The 13,782-nt window shown below is 40.3% G+C and overlaps 1 protein-coding gene across 1 annotated transcript in view; it reads left to right on the top strand.

Annotated features, from left to right (window-relative positions):
• Window positions 1-13,573, top strand: part of shroom4 (shroom family member 4) — a 65,381-nt gene extending 51,808 nt beyond the window's left edge. Inside the window, exons 5-12 of the mRNA XM_034145530.1 lie at window positions 1,786-1,847; window positions 4,469-5,716; window positions 5,934-6,482; window positions 7,416-7,545; window positions 8,440-8,541; window positions 9,225-9,395; window positions 9,917-10,059; window positions 11,477-13,573. Of these exons, the coding sequence (XP_034001421.1) occupies window positions 1,786-1,847; window positions 4,469-5,716; window positions 5,934-6,482; window positions 7,416-7,545; window positions 8,440-8,541; window positions 9,225-9,395; window positions 9,917-10,059; window positions 11,477-11,633 (2,562 nt within the window). The 3' untranslated portion in view covers window positions 11,634-13,573. The remainder of the gene's footprint in view (window positions 1-1,785; window positions 1,848-4,468; window positions 5,717-5,933; window positions 6,483-7,415; window positions 7,546-8,439; window positions 8,542-9,224; window positions 9,396-9,916; window positions 10,060-11,476) is intronic.
• The last annotated feature ends 209 nt before the right edge of the window (window positions 13,574-13,782 follow it).

The raw sequence follows: 13,782 nt of genomic DNA on the forward strand, positions 1-13,782 counted from the left end.
TGTTTTGGGAAGGAAACACCATGTTAGAATATATAGAAATGTAACTGGCTGCTTACATTATTATTCTTTGTGGTCTGTCACTCAATGGGCTCTTGTTTTATGACATATTAGGAAATGCTTACATTTTTATTGGCAAAATGTGACTATTAGATTTATTTATTTTTTCATTACACATCATTTTCTTAAAGGAAAGTATGGAAAACATTGTATACCCAATGCTCATATTCAAAATGAAACACACAATTAAAAATCATATATTAAATGTTCAATGTATGTTTTCTTAGTTATGCAATTGTTTTAAAGTTAAGCCAAAAATAAATCAAAACTATGCCGTATTAGGTTTTTTTATTCCATATATTCACTAATGGAAGCCAAAGGAAACTATACATTACAATATGCTCTTTTGAATCCCAAGAGACAATGGATTTAAATGCGGTCTAAACTTTATTATCACAAACTTATCAGTTGTTACCATTTTATGGATTTTATGCTCTGTTGACAGAAAGTGACGGCCAAATATGTTAAATTCACATCGCACCAGTCCAACAAAAACACCATCTGAATGTTCAGATATACAATGCTGACAGTCAAAAAAAGTGTGTGTGTGTGTGTGTGTGTGTGTGTGTGTGTGTGTGTGTGTGTGTGTGTGTGTGTGTGTGTGTGTGTGTGTGTGTGTGTGTGTGTGTGTGTGTGTGTGTGTGTGTGTGTGTGTGTGTGTGTGTGTGTGTGTGTGTGTGTGTGTGTGTGTGTGTGTGTGTGTGTGTGTGTGTGTGTGTGTGTGTGTGTGTGTGTGTGTGTGTGTGTGTGTGTGTGTGTGCAGCTATCAGTATCTCTGACCAGTGACGAGGGTGCAAAGAGTTCGTTCAGCATTCCTCTGCTGGGCATTAGAGCTGCTGAATGCTTTGTGCAGACGTTTCCTGTATGTGGACATAATGAGCTTTGTTTCTTAAATCAACAAGAGACATTCCCTAACCTACTTAAAACCTGCTGTTTAATTATTAATCTACCCATTAAAGTGGATTTAGTGGTAACTTTTAGCAATTAAAAAGGGAAGCTTTGTGTGAAAAGTAGTAATGTAACTGTAGAACATTTCAACAGGTTTACAAAATTGAGTGCGAAACTTAATTGTTTACTCTAGTTTGACAAACTAATCTTCAAACTGAGCAAACTATCTGCAGATGAAGACCTTGAGAAAGTTTGAACTGGATTCAGTTAATTCAAGTTACAAAGTGCTTAAAAAAACCATTCAATTGCATTGCCCACAATTTGATAAATATACTTTAAAAAGTCTTTCAACTCAACTTCAACAAAATTAAACGTGAGACTGCATCAACAGCACGGAAATAATTAAAAAGCTGACAGAAAATAAACAGACAACCAATTTATAATTTATTCATTTTCGTTTTTTTGTGCGAAAAAGTTAACTTGAATATGATAGTAATATAAATATATTTAAGTTTTGGACCAATCGTGAGACAAACCATGCAATTTAAAGACATGCACTCATAGTAATCTGTATTGACATTGTATAACTTACTGCTTATCAAGAACATAAGTGGTAGATTAATTGATAGTGGAAATGAGATTAAGAATTCAAAACAAAAAAGATTTCTAAAATGTTAAAATACCTCCACCTTAATGAACCTCATCACCATTAAAGTATACGGACGAGTGGAGCAGCACTTCCTCTCAGCCGGGACGTGTGCTGACCAACACTTTGCACCAGATTGATTCCTTCCTTCATTCCTACCGTGTTATTAACCGGCTTTTTAATGTCTTCCCCAGATGTATCCCGCCCGGCAACAGGAAGCGGCCAAGCTGAACAGGAAGTCCAGCCTGACTGAGAGGTGAGCCACTTCCTTTCTCTGCCTCACATACACACACACACACACACACACACACACACACACACACACACACACACACACACACACACACACACACACACACACACACACACATATAAACAAGATCTTCTGAGTATTTTATATATTACTTTTCGACACACACTTCATCTCTGGTTGTCTGTGAGTGAGGTGGGGTCGCTCCATTGTGCATTGTGACGGAGGAAACCCCACTCAGTCATGCCTGGCTGGGATTTGACTATAATGAGCTCTAAGTGTGCAGAGCAATCATCCATGCTTCAAAATGTGCCCATAATGATATGTGGTTGGATGGTGATTCCTGGTAGAGAGAGGGGGGATTTAGGACATGCATGGCCTGTAAAGAGAGACCTCTACTCATATCTGACCCGAGAGAAACAGAAGGAATGCAAAGAGGAAACATTTACTGTAATTTAACGACTGTTTTTGTTTCGTAACGTGGAAATGTTGCTTCAATTACTGCATTAAGGTCGTAAGAGAGCGGGTGTAAAGGTCTAAGATGACAACAAGTGTAAAGGACAAACCCAAAATATATACAATGACAAATCATACACGGTCCCATTAAAACATATACAGGGTGTCCGCGGGGTCTTAAAAAGTATTAAAAGTTGATAAATCAATTTAGTGAAAATGAAGGCTATTAAAAAGTATTAAAGGGCATTTTCCAAGGTATTACATGTTGTAGCTTGTTTTCAATAAGTCTATAACTTGTCCAAAGAGGTTGTATTCTACAGTCTGCCTGAATGTAATCATTGCGTAGGTGTGTAGTGTGATTCTGTGTAGTTTATTTATGGCATCCCGTTGGGTTTGATGTCATCTGAACAGGACATCGCACGCTCACTGCTTGATAGTGCGCGAAGGTCCGTTTACGCCGGTTGTTAAACAACATCGTTATGGGGAAATGCAAGTTTGCGTCCAAATGGTTGGAAGATAAGGAGGAAGGACAATCAATACTGTATATAGTCAATGTGAGGTCAAGTGTGTCGCCAAGGTAACCGGTTAAAACTCAAAGTGGCTATGAGGTCTTAAAATGTATGGAAAGGGTCTTAAAAAAGGTCTTAAAAGGTCTTACATTTGACTTCAGGATTCCTGCATATACCCTGATATATACAATTCCATAACAGTATGACAGTATGTTGCCAAGAAAACGTTACTGTAAAACCTCACCTACACAGTCCCAATAAAAAACTGAGTTTAAAAAAGTGTTAAATAATCACTGAAGTGTAAAAACCTGGCTGTTTTTTCCACTTACACCACTTTACCATACATACAAACTATAATCTAAGCCCACACATAGGCGCTTCTTTATCTGTATGTTAAGTTATGCCCTCACTCTTCCACATACATTAGTGAGTGGTTTTAACCTCCTTGTGTCATTAAGGCAACACGTTACCCTTTAACTATTCATCTCTAAAAACTTTAATTATAGTTAAAGGGGACCTATCATGCAAAATGCACTTTTGTACGTCTTTTATACATGAATATGTGTCCCCGGTGTTCCAGGGAACTCACCAGGTGTCAGAAAACACAACCCTCTCTATTTTCCTCCATACCCAAATCTCTAAAAAAGGGGCTGCAACGGATCTGATAAAAACTGATCCAGATTTGAACACTGTCCTGACGTCAGGACGGTGGCGCTACGGCTATTGGGCCAACTCCACCAATCAGGAGGAGACAGCCACGGCCATTGCCGTTCTAAAGCTCTGGAGACGCTGTAGTACATATGCCAGGCCTGTAGGTGGTGCTGTTCTCACTGAATCTGCCCTTGCTAAAACAGAGATAAAAAATGTCAAATTGAGCAAAATGAGGCATGGCTAAAATGCATGATCTGTTTGGTATTTTGAAAAAGAAAAAGTATAAATATGCCTTATATAGGTATGGTCCTACACTATATTATTCAAATATAGCATGATAGGTCCACTTTAAAGTAAGAAAAATAGCATCTTGAGTTATTCAGAGTCTAACACTCAAGATGTACAACTGTGGTTTGTGGTATCTCCCCTTGGTAGGGTCACAATGTTATTTTATTTGCCTACTTCACTCTGTATTTGTTTGTTGACATCAAAGTATGATTTGTAATGCTCAGGGTTCTTACGGTCATTAAAAACCTGGAAAAGTCATGGAAATTAAAGTTATGGAAAACAATATTTTTCCCAAAGTTTTGGAAAAGTCATGGAAATGTAACTAAAGTTGCATCAAATATAATTTATATTTTATCTAATCGCCGCAAAAAGTAATACTATAACGATAATAAATACTGTATCGTATAGTAATGAAACGTAAAATGGCATTTAACTGACGAGGTGTTTTGCTGGCGAGAGATTTGAGTTGCGTTAGCGTGTAGAAGCTAGTAAGCCGACTATTTGATTTGTTTTAATAGGCACGACATGTTTCATATGCAGACCTTATTTTCCTGTTCCATGTTAAAATAAACCATTTTCAGTGGTACCGCTGAGAAAGAGTCATTTTTTTGGTCATGGAAAATTAGGTAAAGGTCATGGAGAAGTCATGGAAAAGTCATTGAAAATCATTGGTGAAAAAGTGTATGAACTCTGACTTCTCTCTCCAATATCTCCCTATCCCAGGGACTACTCCAGCTCCAGACCTCCAGAGATCAACAGCCAGCTCCATCAGGGTCAGAGGAGCCACAGACCGTCTGATGGAGAAGATCGTAACGGATTCTCCTTCCCTCCTCCGTCGGCTCCTCTCTCTCTCCGAGGCCGAGCCATGTCCGAAAACGACCTCCGCTTCGACAGCAACAACCAACGCTGGTCGCCCTCCATTTCTGTCTCCACCAGCCAGACGCTGAGCGAGGTGGAAGAGGGAGGAGGAGGAGGAGGAGGAGGAGGAGGAGGAGGAGGAGTAGTCATGGGAGGAGAAACTGCTAACACTTCACGGATGAACAGGAAGAAAACCCCGCCTCCACCGAGACCTCCACCCCCAAAATGGGAGCAGTTTCACCGCAGAAGGGCGTCTCACCACAGCCTTTTCTCCGCCTCTCCTCAATCCATCCCTCCATCTTTAGACCCCACCCACTCCTCTTCTTCATGCATCCCTCCACCTCCTCCTCCAACCGATACGTCCAGACAGAGGTCCTTCAGTCTTCCTCCACAGAGGCAGGAAGTGTCCGAAAACTGCCCGAGATGCAACTGCAGCCAAACCCAGGCACTCTCATCCAATCAGAATCAAGCACAAACGCAGGAGCACTCATTCTTCCACGCTCTATCCAATCAGAATCCAGCACAAACGCAGGAGCACTCATTCTCCCACGCTCTATCCAATCAGAATCCAGCACAAACGCAGGAGCACTCATTCTCCCACGCTCCATCCAATCAGAATCCAGCACAAACGCAGGAGCACTCATTCTCCCACGCTCCATCCAATCAGAATCAAGCACAAACCCAGGAGCACTCATTCTCCCACGCTCCATCCAATCAGAATCAAGCACAAACCCAGGAGCACTCATTCTCCCACGCTCCATCCAATCAGAATCCAGCACAAACGCAGGAGCACTCATTCTCCCACGCTCCATCCAATCAGAATCCAGCACAAACGCAGGAGCACTCATTCTCCCACGCTCCATCCAATCAGAATCAAGCACAAACGCAAGAACACGCCTTCTCGCACGCTCCATCCAATCAAATGCCGCATCAGGACCGGACTTTTACCGTAGCTCCGCCCAGTCCCATGTTCTCCAGGAGGGGCTTCAGACCGGTGGCTCCTCCCCAGGCAGAGAGAGACCTGATGGGGGTGTATTCTCAGCAGGAGAGGGGGGAGGTTTTATCCTCTCTACCTCCACCTCCACTTCCACCAAAAGAGAGCAGTAAGAACAGGTGAGATCCGTAGTAAATTCTACATTTGGATGATATTTTTACTGCATTTGAAAGTCACTATTAATGTCCAAGTGAACAGCCTCCCATTTGATCTTAGAACAGCAACCTCAATTGGAATTTTTAAAAGTAAATGAAATCTTTTTTAATTATTATTATGTATCCCGGTTTCAATATGTGTTTATAACTGTGTTAATAAAGTCTATGTGTGTCCCTGCAGGGTATCTGAGATGATCATCAGCCCTGAGGAGGACAGAGTAACAGTGAAGCCTCTCAAAAATCACTCTAACATCAGACCTGGAGCAGAGTGGGAGAGAACTCCATCTCCCAGAGTTCATAGCGACTCAACCCTTCCACCTGTGATGGATAACGTCGGCGTGGATTCCCCTCCTGAATCCTACCTCTTCCACAGCATCGAGCCCCAGAAGATCTCTCTCGAACCAGGGAACGAATCAGAAACCACCCTGAGCCCAAGTCCCGCCCACAGCCTGGACGCAGAGCTGGACATCCCCATGGAGACGGACATCGACGACTTCCAGGAGGAGGACGTGCTTCTGGCCGAGGACGAGCCAATCACCAGCAAGCTGCCGTGCTTCGCTCTGCCGGTGACGGTGCTGGAGACGGACATCGACACGTTGGAGGAGGAGAGTGGAGGAGGGAGGCTGAGTCTGGAGGAGCTCTTCCCCCAAAACAGTGAGGGGGAGTCGGGTAGAGAGAGCTGGAGAGGAGCCTATCAGAGCCCGGAGCACAACACCGACAGCCTGGATAGGTAACAAGATTCAACATTCAAGGCTTTTATTTGGCATTTGTACAAAGCTACAGTGTAGTTGTGAAAATGAAAATCTTAGGTCCAACACAATAAAACAGATAAAATAGTGCAAGCAAATAAAATAGAATATAATATAATAGAAATAGTTCAGGTGTTTAACATGGCCTGTGGGATGAAACTGACCCTTAGTCTGGTGGTGGTGGTGGTGGTGGTGGTGGGTGTGGGTGGGTGTGTGTGTGTGTGTGTGTGTGTGTGTGTGAATTACACAGGCCATTTGATTTGTACAAGACCTAACTGTTCCTCCTCTGAGCTTATTCCCCGTTTCCCACAGCCTTTCCAGAGCACCTTGCTGCAGCCAAGTTTTTTTTTTTTTTTTGTAACTCTCCCTGTTACAAATGTTTTGTTTTGCCAACACAGGTGCCACCTGGGTAATTACTGCCACATATGACAGAAGGACCAGTCCTATATTTTTACATTAAATTAACATTGGAATTCAGTTTCGATGAAGAATTAAAAGTAAGAATGTCAATTAAAAGATAACAAAATTAAAATGCAAGAAGTTAAACCAAAATTGAAATGCAAGAAGAATCTATTCCCCTGTGTACTTGCTAAAAGGTAGATTTGAATGAATATATTCTCTCTCTTAGTATTTATTTGTCTGTTAACCACCAGCCTGTTTTTAACTTCTTCATCATCTGTTCTCCAGTTCCACTCTGCCTCTAATTTCTCTTACTATATTTATGTTTGGAGCTAACATGTTTCCCATATGCCCCTTTTGTTTTCCCTCTGCCTCCCTTCAGCCCACGTAATTGACTGCATTTCTTATTTATGTACTTTTCTAATCACTGTATTTTACGACCTCGTGTCTGCTTCATATCGCTCCGCTCTGTTTTATCTGTGCGTAAATAAAATAAACTGTGTTTCCCCCCTCAGGCGCTCCGGTGCGAGCTCCAGCTGCTCGTCGTATTACAGCACGTCGGCCGCCAAGGCCCAGCTCCTGTCTCAGATGAAGGACTTCACAGATACCAGAGAGCGGGACGAGGACGACGAGCTCACCTACAAGGTAACACACACACACACACACACACACACACACACACACACACACACACACACACACACACACACACACACACACACACACACCAACGTTAACTAAGAAGCATTTTTCTCAGATTTTACTTTTTATACAGAATGAACTTTGAACTGTATTTCGACTTTATTCTTAGAATTTGCTTTTTCTTAGTATTTTGACTTTTTTCAGATTCCTGACTTTTTTCTAAGAATTCACTTTTTTCTCAAATTTGACATTTATCTCAGTGTAATATTTTTTTCTCAGAATTCTGACTTATTTCTAAAGAATTAACTTTTTCCTCGAAATGTTGACTTTTTTTCTCAAACATGACTTTTTTCTTAGTATTTTGACTTTTTTCAGATCCCTGACTTTTTTCTCAAATTTGACAATTATCTCCCGAATTTTGATTTTTATCTCAGAATTCTGACTTATTTCTAAAAAATAAATACTTTTTTCCATCAGAATTGACTTTTTTCACAGTTTTGACTTTTTTTTACAGAATTAACTTTTTCTTCGAAATGTTGACTTTTTTTCAGATATCTGACTTTTTCTAAGAATTCTGACTTGACTTGTTTTCTCGCTACAATCAGTGTTTCCCAGACAAAGTAGTTTAGTGTATTTGTTTATAGTGTCGTGGACAGTCCCCATTGTCACAAAAAAACAGTAAGTGGGGCAGCTTTAGCCAACATTGCTCATTTCCAGCTGTTGTCCAGATGATAATAGACACCTTTTTAAAATCACAATACATCAACAGCATTTGATGAAGAACCTGTAAACTTCTCTGATAAGTGAACCACTAATGATGTGAAGCTGACAGCAGTGAAGTGTTGCCTGTTATCTCTAGATTAGCTTGTTTTAACATTGACTCCATGTGTGATGCAGAAACAGCTGATGGAGAGCCTGAGGAAGAAGCTGGGTGTGCTGAGGGAAGCTCAGAGAGGACTGCAAGAAGACATCAGAGCCAACGCCCAGCTGGGGGAGGAGGTGGGAATCCTGTCATTTCTTTATTCTCTTAATTGGATGTAGTCAAAGTAAGGGAACTTAAACGCACTAACAATGCAAAACGTTCAAAAATATTCACTGTTCAAGGATTAAAGGAGGTCTTCATAATACTTAATGTTATGTTTGACATGTTTTCTTGATAAATTACAGTAAAAAAACTATTAAATCTACAAGAAAACAAGCAATTAATTCCCTTTCTAGGAGATTATACCTGTGAACTTCTCTGATTTCAGACTCGCACTCACTCATTCATTCCTTATTAGTTGAATTGTGCACCTTACATTTTTTTATTGCACAATAATCTGTACATCAAAGGTTTAAGCACTGAGGGATGCGAAATGTCCAAAGTGCAGGTTTTGAGTTACTTTGAGACACTGTTTGATATTTAATCACAGTTTGGCCATGTTACGTGCCGAAACTAACCACATTTTGGACATTTCGTGAAAGAAAACCAATGTTAAAGGTCTCCGATCAGGATCCCTGTTGTACTCCTATGATCCATTTGATCTTAGAACGGCAACCTCAAGTATTGTTCATGTTTTCTTGTTTTTACATATTTTAATGATGTTCCTCATTTGTTATTGTGTGTGTGTGTGTGTGTATGTGTGTATGTGTGTATGTGTGTATGTGTGTGTGTGTGTGTGTGTGTGTGTGTGTGTGTTCAGGTGGAGAGCATGGTGGTGGTGGTGTGTAAACCCAACGAGGTGGATAAGTTCCGCATGTTCATCGGAGACCTGGATAAAGTGGTGAGTCTTCTGCTGTCGCTATCCGGACGTCTGCTGAGGGTGGAGAGCACTTTGGACACTTTGGACCCCGACACGGAGCACCACGAGAGGGTGAGCAAAACACAGGAAGAGGGGGGTGTACGTGCCATTTACTGAGGTTGAACACAGCCTTTAAAAAGCACAAAGAACGGCTATTTTAAGTATAGTATAGTATGCACAAACTAAAATAAAGCAACTTATTCAGAGACTGGGAGAAGAAGACGTCGTTATGGTTGTTACTTAATTCTGCTATTTTGATATGTGCGTCACTATGTGGGTTTATTTTATCGTCTTTTAAAGTGCTACAGCAGTTAGAGAAAGAGAAAGAAAATGGCTTTTAATTGTATCAATAGGGAGGTGAAAAGGTAGCATTACATTTCCACCAAAAGCTTCGGCCTGGTTGAAGAAAGGGGTTTAAAACTGACAACCAAAAGGTGAAAATTAAGAAAGATGGAGACTGCAAAAGTATAAATAATATCAGGGAATTAATGTGAGATGTTACAGGATCAGCTAGAACAAATACAAATGATATTTGTGTAAAGAAAGAAGGTATTTATGTGCAAAATGTAACACCCCGTCCCTCTGTCCTGCAGCTCCCCCTGCTGGAGAAGAAGCGGCAGCTGCTGCGTCAGCTGTCGGAGGCTCAGGACCTGAAGGACCACGTGGACCGCAGAGAGCAGGCCGTCAGCCGGGTGCTGGCCCGCTGCCTGACCCCCGAGCAGCACCGCGACTACAGGTACATTCAAATTCAAAGGTTTTATTGTCATATGCTCAAAGCTACAGTGTAGAAATGGCAATGAACATCTTCTGACCTGAGCTCCTCCAACAATGCAACATATATAATAAAATACAAAGTAGTGCAAAAAGTCTATGTACGTGTCAATAGAATATGATATGTACAAGAACAGAATATGAAATTAAATAATGTACATTAAGACTAAATTAAATACGGTTTAGATGACAACAGGAATGTTTATCGGGGCACTTAACAGAGCTCAGGTGTTTAGCAGTCTTATGGCCTGTGGGATGAAACTGTATTAACGTATGCTTTGTGTTAAGACAAATCATACGATAAGCAATATCAGAATCAGGTTTATTACCAGGTAGGTTTACACGTACGAGGAATTTGACTTTAAATATACAACAAATATAGTAAAATATAGCAGTATTTACATAGAAATAGAATGAAATAAAATATGGAATAAATATCGTCTTAAGTGCAAAATGTTTACAATTCAACAGTCAAATATTTCCCTGATTTGTCCTTGCATGACTCACATTTAGTGTACTTTTCTGTTTGAGAAATATCACTGGTCACCGGCTTGAGCTTCAATCTCAGGATCCATGTATTTATGATCCTCTGAAGAATGGAAGTAGTCATCACATACAGAGCATCAACTAGTTCCTGAACAGTGTCCTTCACATGCTGATATACAAGAGAGGGAGTTACACAGTCACAAGATGGAGGAATAAGTAAGGGATAATGTGCAGCGACGCGGTCATTATGGGGAAAAGAACACCCGACCGGCTGATCAGGAGCCCGACAAGAAGCGGAGGGATCTAGATCTGCATGAAGTCCACAGTTAACTCGACCAAACTTCTTTCTGCAGATGTGAGCGTCCTTAACAACGGTCAATAAGTCCTTGCTGCACATTATCCCTTACATGTTTCCATCTTAAGCTTTGTTAGTTAGTTCGTTTCGTAACGGACGTAATGTAACGGTTGTAACGGTTGTAGCTTTTCTCAGACGCGGAGGCGGAGGGATACTGACTTGTTGTGAAAAGTAACTACAATTCTACCAGTGGTATACGCTCATTATATCACGGCTAAGAACCAATCAGATTGCTTGATTTGACTTGTCCGTTTTATAAAAAGCAGTATTCAATGTTTGGTTCAGATTAGCTCCACGTCAGAAATGATCATGCTTGTCATATGTCTATCTCCATAGAGGCTGAATCATCATGTTAATCACATAGCTATCATATGCCTAAAACAGTCCTGATGCTCTTCTAGGTAATCATACATCCTGTCATGTACACAGCTACAGTTGGGATACCTTTGTTATCATGTGGACTCTGATATTGGAAGAGTACATTCAGTATTTTCCCCAACAATTTTTCACAAATATTTGTATGTGTGTTTTCCCCTCTCAGTCACTTTGTGAAGATGAAGGCGGCGCTGCTGGTGGAGCAGAGGCAGCTGGAGGACAAGACTCGGCTGGGGGAGGAGCAGCTGCGGGGGCTGAGGGAGAGCCTGGGTCTGGGGCTGGGCATCGGCATGGGGATGTCCATGGGATACGGACTATACTGACAAATAAAACAAGAAAGGGGTCTATGTTTTAAAGGAATAGTTTGGCATTTTTGAGAAATACACCACTCATGTCTGCCAAATCTCACTTTTGAATGTGTTATATTTTGGTTTTACAGGGAGAATGTGTGCAAGAATAAGTCTTAGCTGTGACTTCATGGAGTCTTTATGCTAAGCTAAGCTAATGGCGTTCTCGTTGTAGCTGCATATTTAGCAATCCAAAATGTCAGACTATTCCTTTAAGGATTAAAAGCTTTCCAGAAGGACCACAGCTAAAACACACTCTGAAAGTTCTTTATCAACAAGATAACAGACTGGACTGGACTCTGCTTCACTTGATGTACTGTAATGAAACTCGTTCTAACACTACGTTGCCAAAGACATTTCCTCTGACGCTGCTTTTTGTTCTGGTGTTTTCTTTTTTCTATTTAAATCTCCTGGTTCAGAGAATTCACGGAGACTGTTGTGTGAGCTGCAGCATTATTAACTGCCAATACGTACTCTGTATTATCTACCATAGTATCATATCACTTTGTATTTTAGCCGTGGAGTTTGAGACTCCACCACCGACGCGTTATACTGTCACGTGATAACTGTTCATGTACAGAAGACACTTGTGTTTATAATGTAAACAATGTGTATATAGTGATTTTGTTTTTTTAAATGACTGGAAATGCCTGTAAAAATTGGTTGTAAAAGATGAACGAGAAGACCAGAAAGAGATTACTGTATATTTTGACTGAGAAGAGTTCGATTAGTTCCAGTTTTTGTCGTTAGCTTGTTCAAATATTTGGTAAAGTGTATTGCCCCTAGCTAGGTCCCAGTTTGCATTGAAATCCTACATTGAATATTCACTTAAGACAGTATTAATAACACGTATTCCTATTCTTGTTGAGAGTTAGATCAGAAGTTCATGTCTGTGTGTGAGATATAACGCTACAGCCAGCACTTGTCTTAGCTTAGCTTAGCTTAGCATAAAGACTGGAAACAGTGAGACAGCTTGCCTCGACGACAGTGTTTTAGGGCAATTGTAGGTAGAACAATTATAATTAAGGAGCGGGAAGGATTTAAGTAAATATACAGAGAACAAATCAGAGCTTATAATTGTAAATGTGTGTTATTTTTAAATCCTCAAATCATACATTTGTGATTTTAATCTCATAGTTAAGCTGTTTCCAGATTTCATGCTAAGCTAAGCTAATTGTAGTACGATTTTAGCTTCATGTTGAACAAAGACATTAGTAGTGTCAATCTTTGCATCTAAATCTCAGCAAGAAAGAAAATAAGTGTTTTTTCCCCAAATGTCAAAGTATTCTTTTAAAACTTGAGTAAAATGTATATTTTTTGTACAGTAAAGTGCCAAAACTCAATCTAATTTTCCCATTTTTGTGAAATGTTTGCCAAAGTTTCCAGAGCTTTAACCGGTTTCCCAAAACTCAGAGTAAATCAAATAAAGAAAAACAAACAAAAACTGTAGCTGAACAAGAGAAGGAAGGGGAGGAAATGTGTATACTTTGGCTGTTGAAAGGTGGACTGAGGTTATGTAAAAAAAAACAGACGCTTAATCATTTCCTACTTTAACAAACATGCAGTTTAAATTGTATTAAAGGTTACTGTTTTACACTTGTTCTTCCACAGTTTGTTCTCACATATTTCCTGCTTTTTAAATACCAAACAACCCGGAAGTGAAGATGTCCACTCGTTCGTTCTGTACATATTCTGTGTTTTCTTGTACTATAAAAGCGATTTTCTAAGTCGACTGGAAACGTTTTTACTTGTCAAGATTGGAAAGAAAGTGGCTTGTTGTGAGTTTATATCTACTGTTCAATGTCATTTTGATTTATTAAGGACCTTTTTTTGTCTTCTTAAAACTGCATTTCAAACTGCAAAAACGCTCACGTGAGAACGAGTACCATAAATAATAATAATAGTATTTTAAACACGTTTCAAGTCTCCTGTTGTGATTTATATCCTACTCGGTTATAATGGTTTATTTTTGCTGATTTAGGACCCAATTGTCCTTCTTGGGGGGGGGGGGGGGGGGGGGGTTTATTTGATGGGACGTTAAAGCTCCCATGTCATGCTTTTCCGGTTATTACCCGTCCCCTTGTGTGTTATGAAGGTTTTTATGCATGTAAACGGTGTGCAGAGT

This window comes from Trematomus bernacchii, unplaced genomic scaffold, assembly GCF_902827165.1.
Source record: "Trematomus bernacchii unplaced genomic scaffold, fTreBer1.1, whole genome shotgun sequence".
NCBI lineage: Eukaryota > Metazoa > Chordata > Actinopteri > Perciformes > Nototheniidae > Trematomus > Trematomus bernacchii.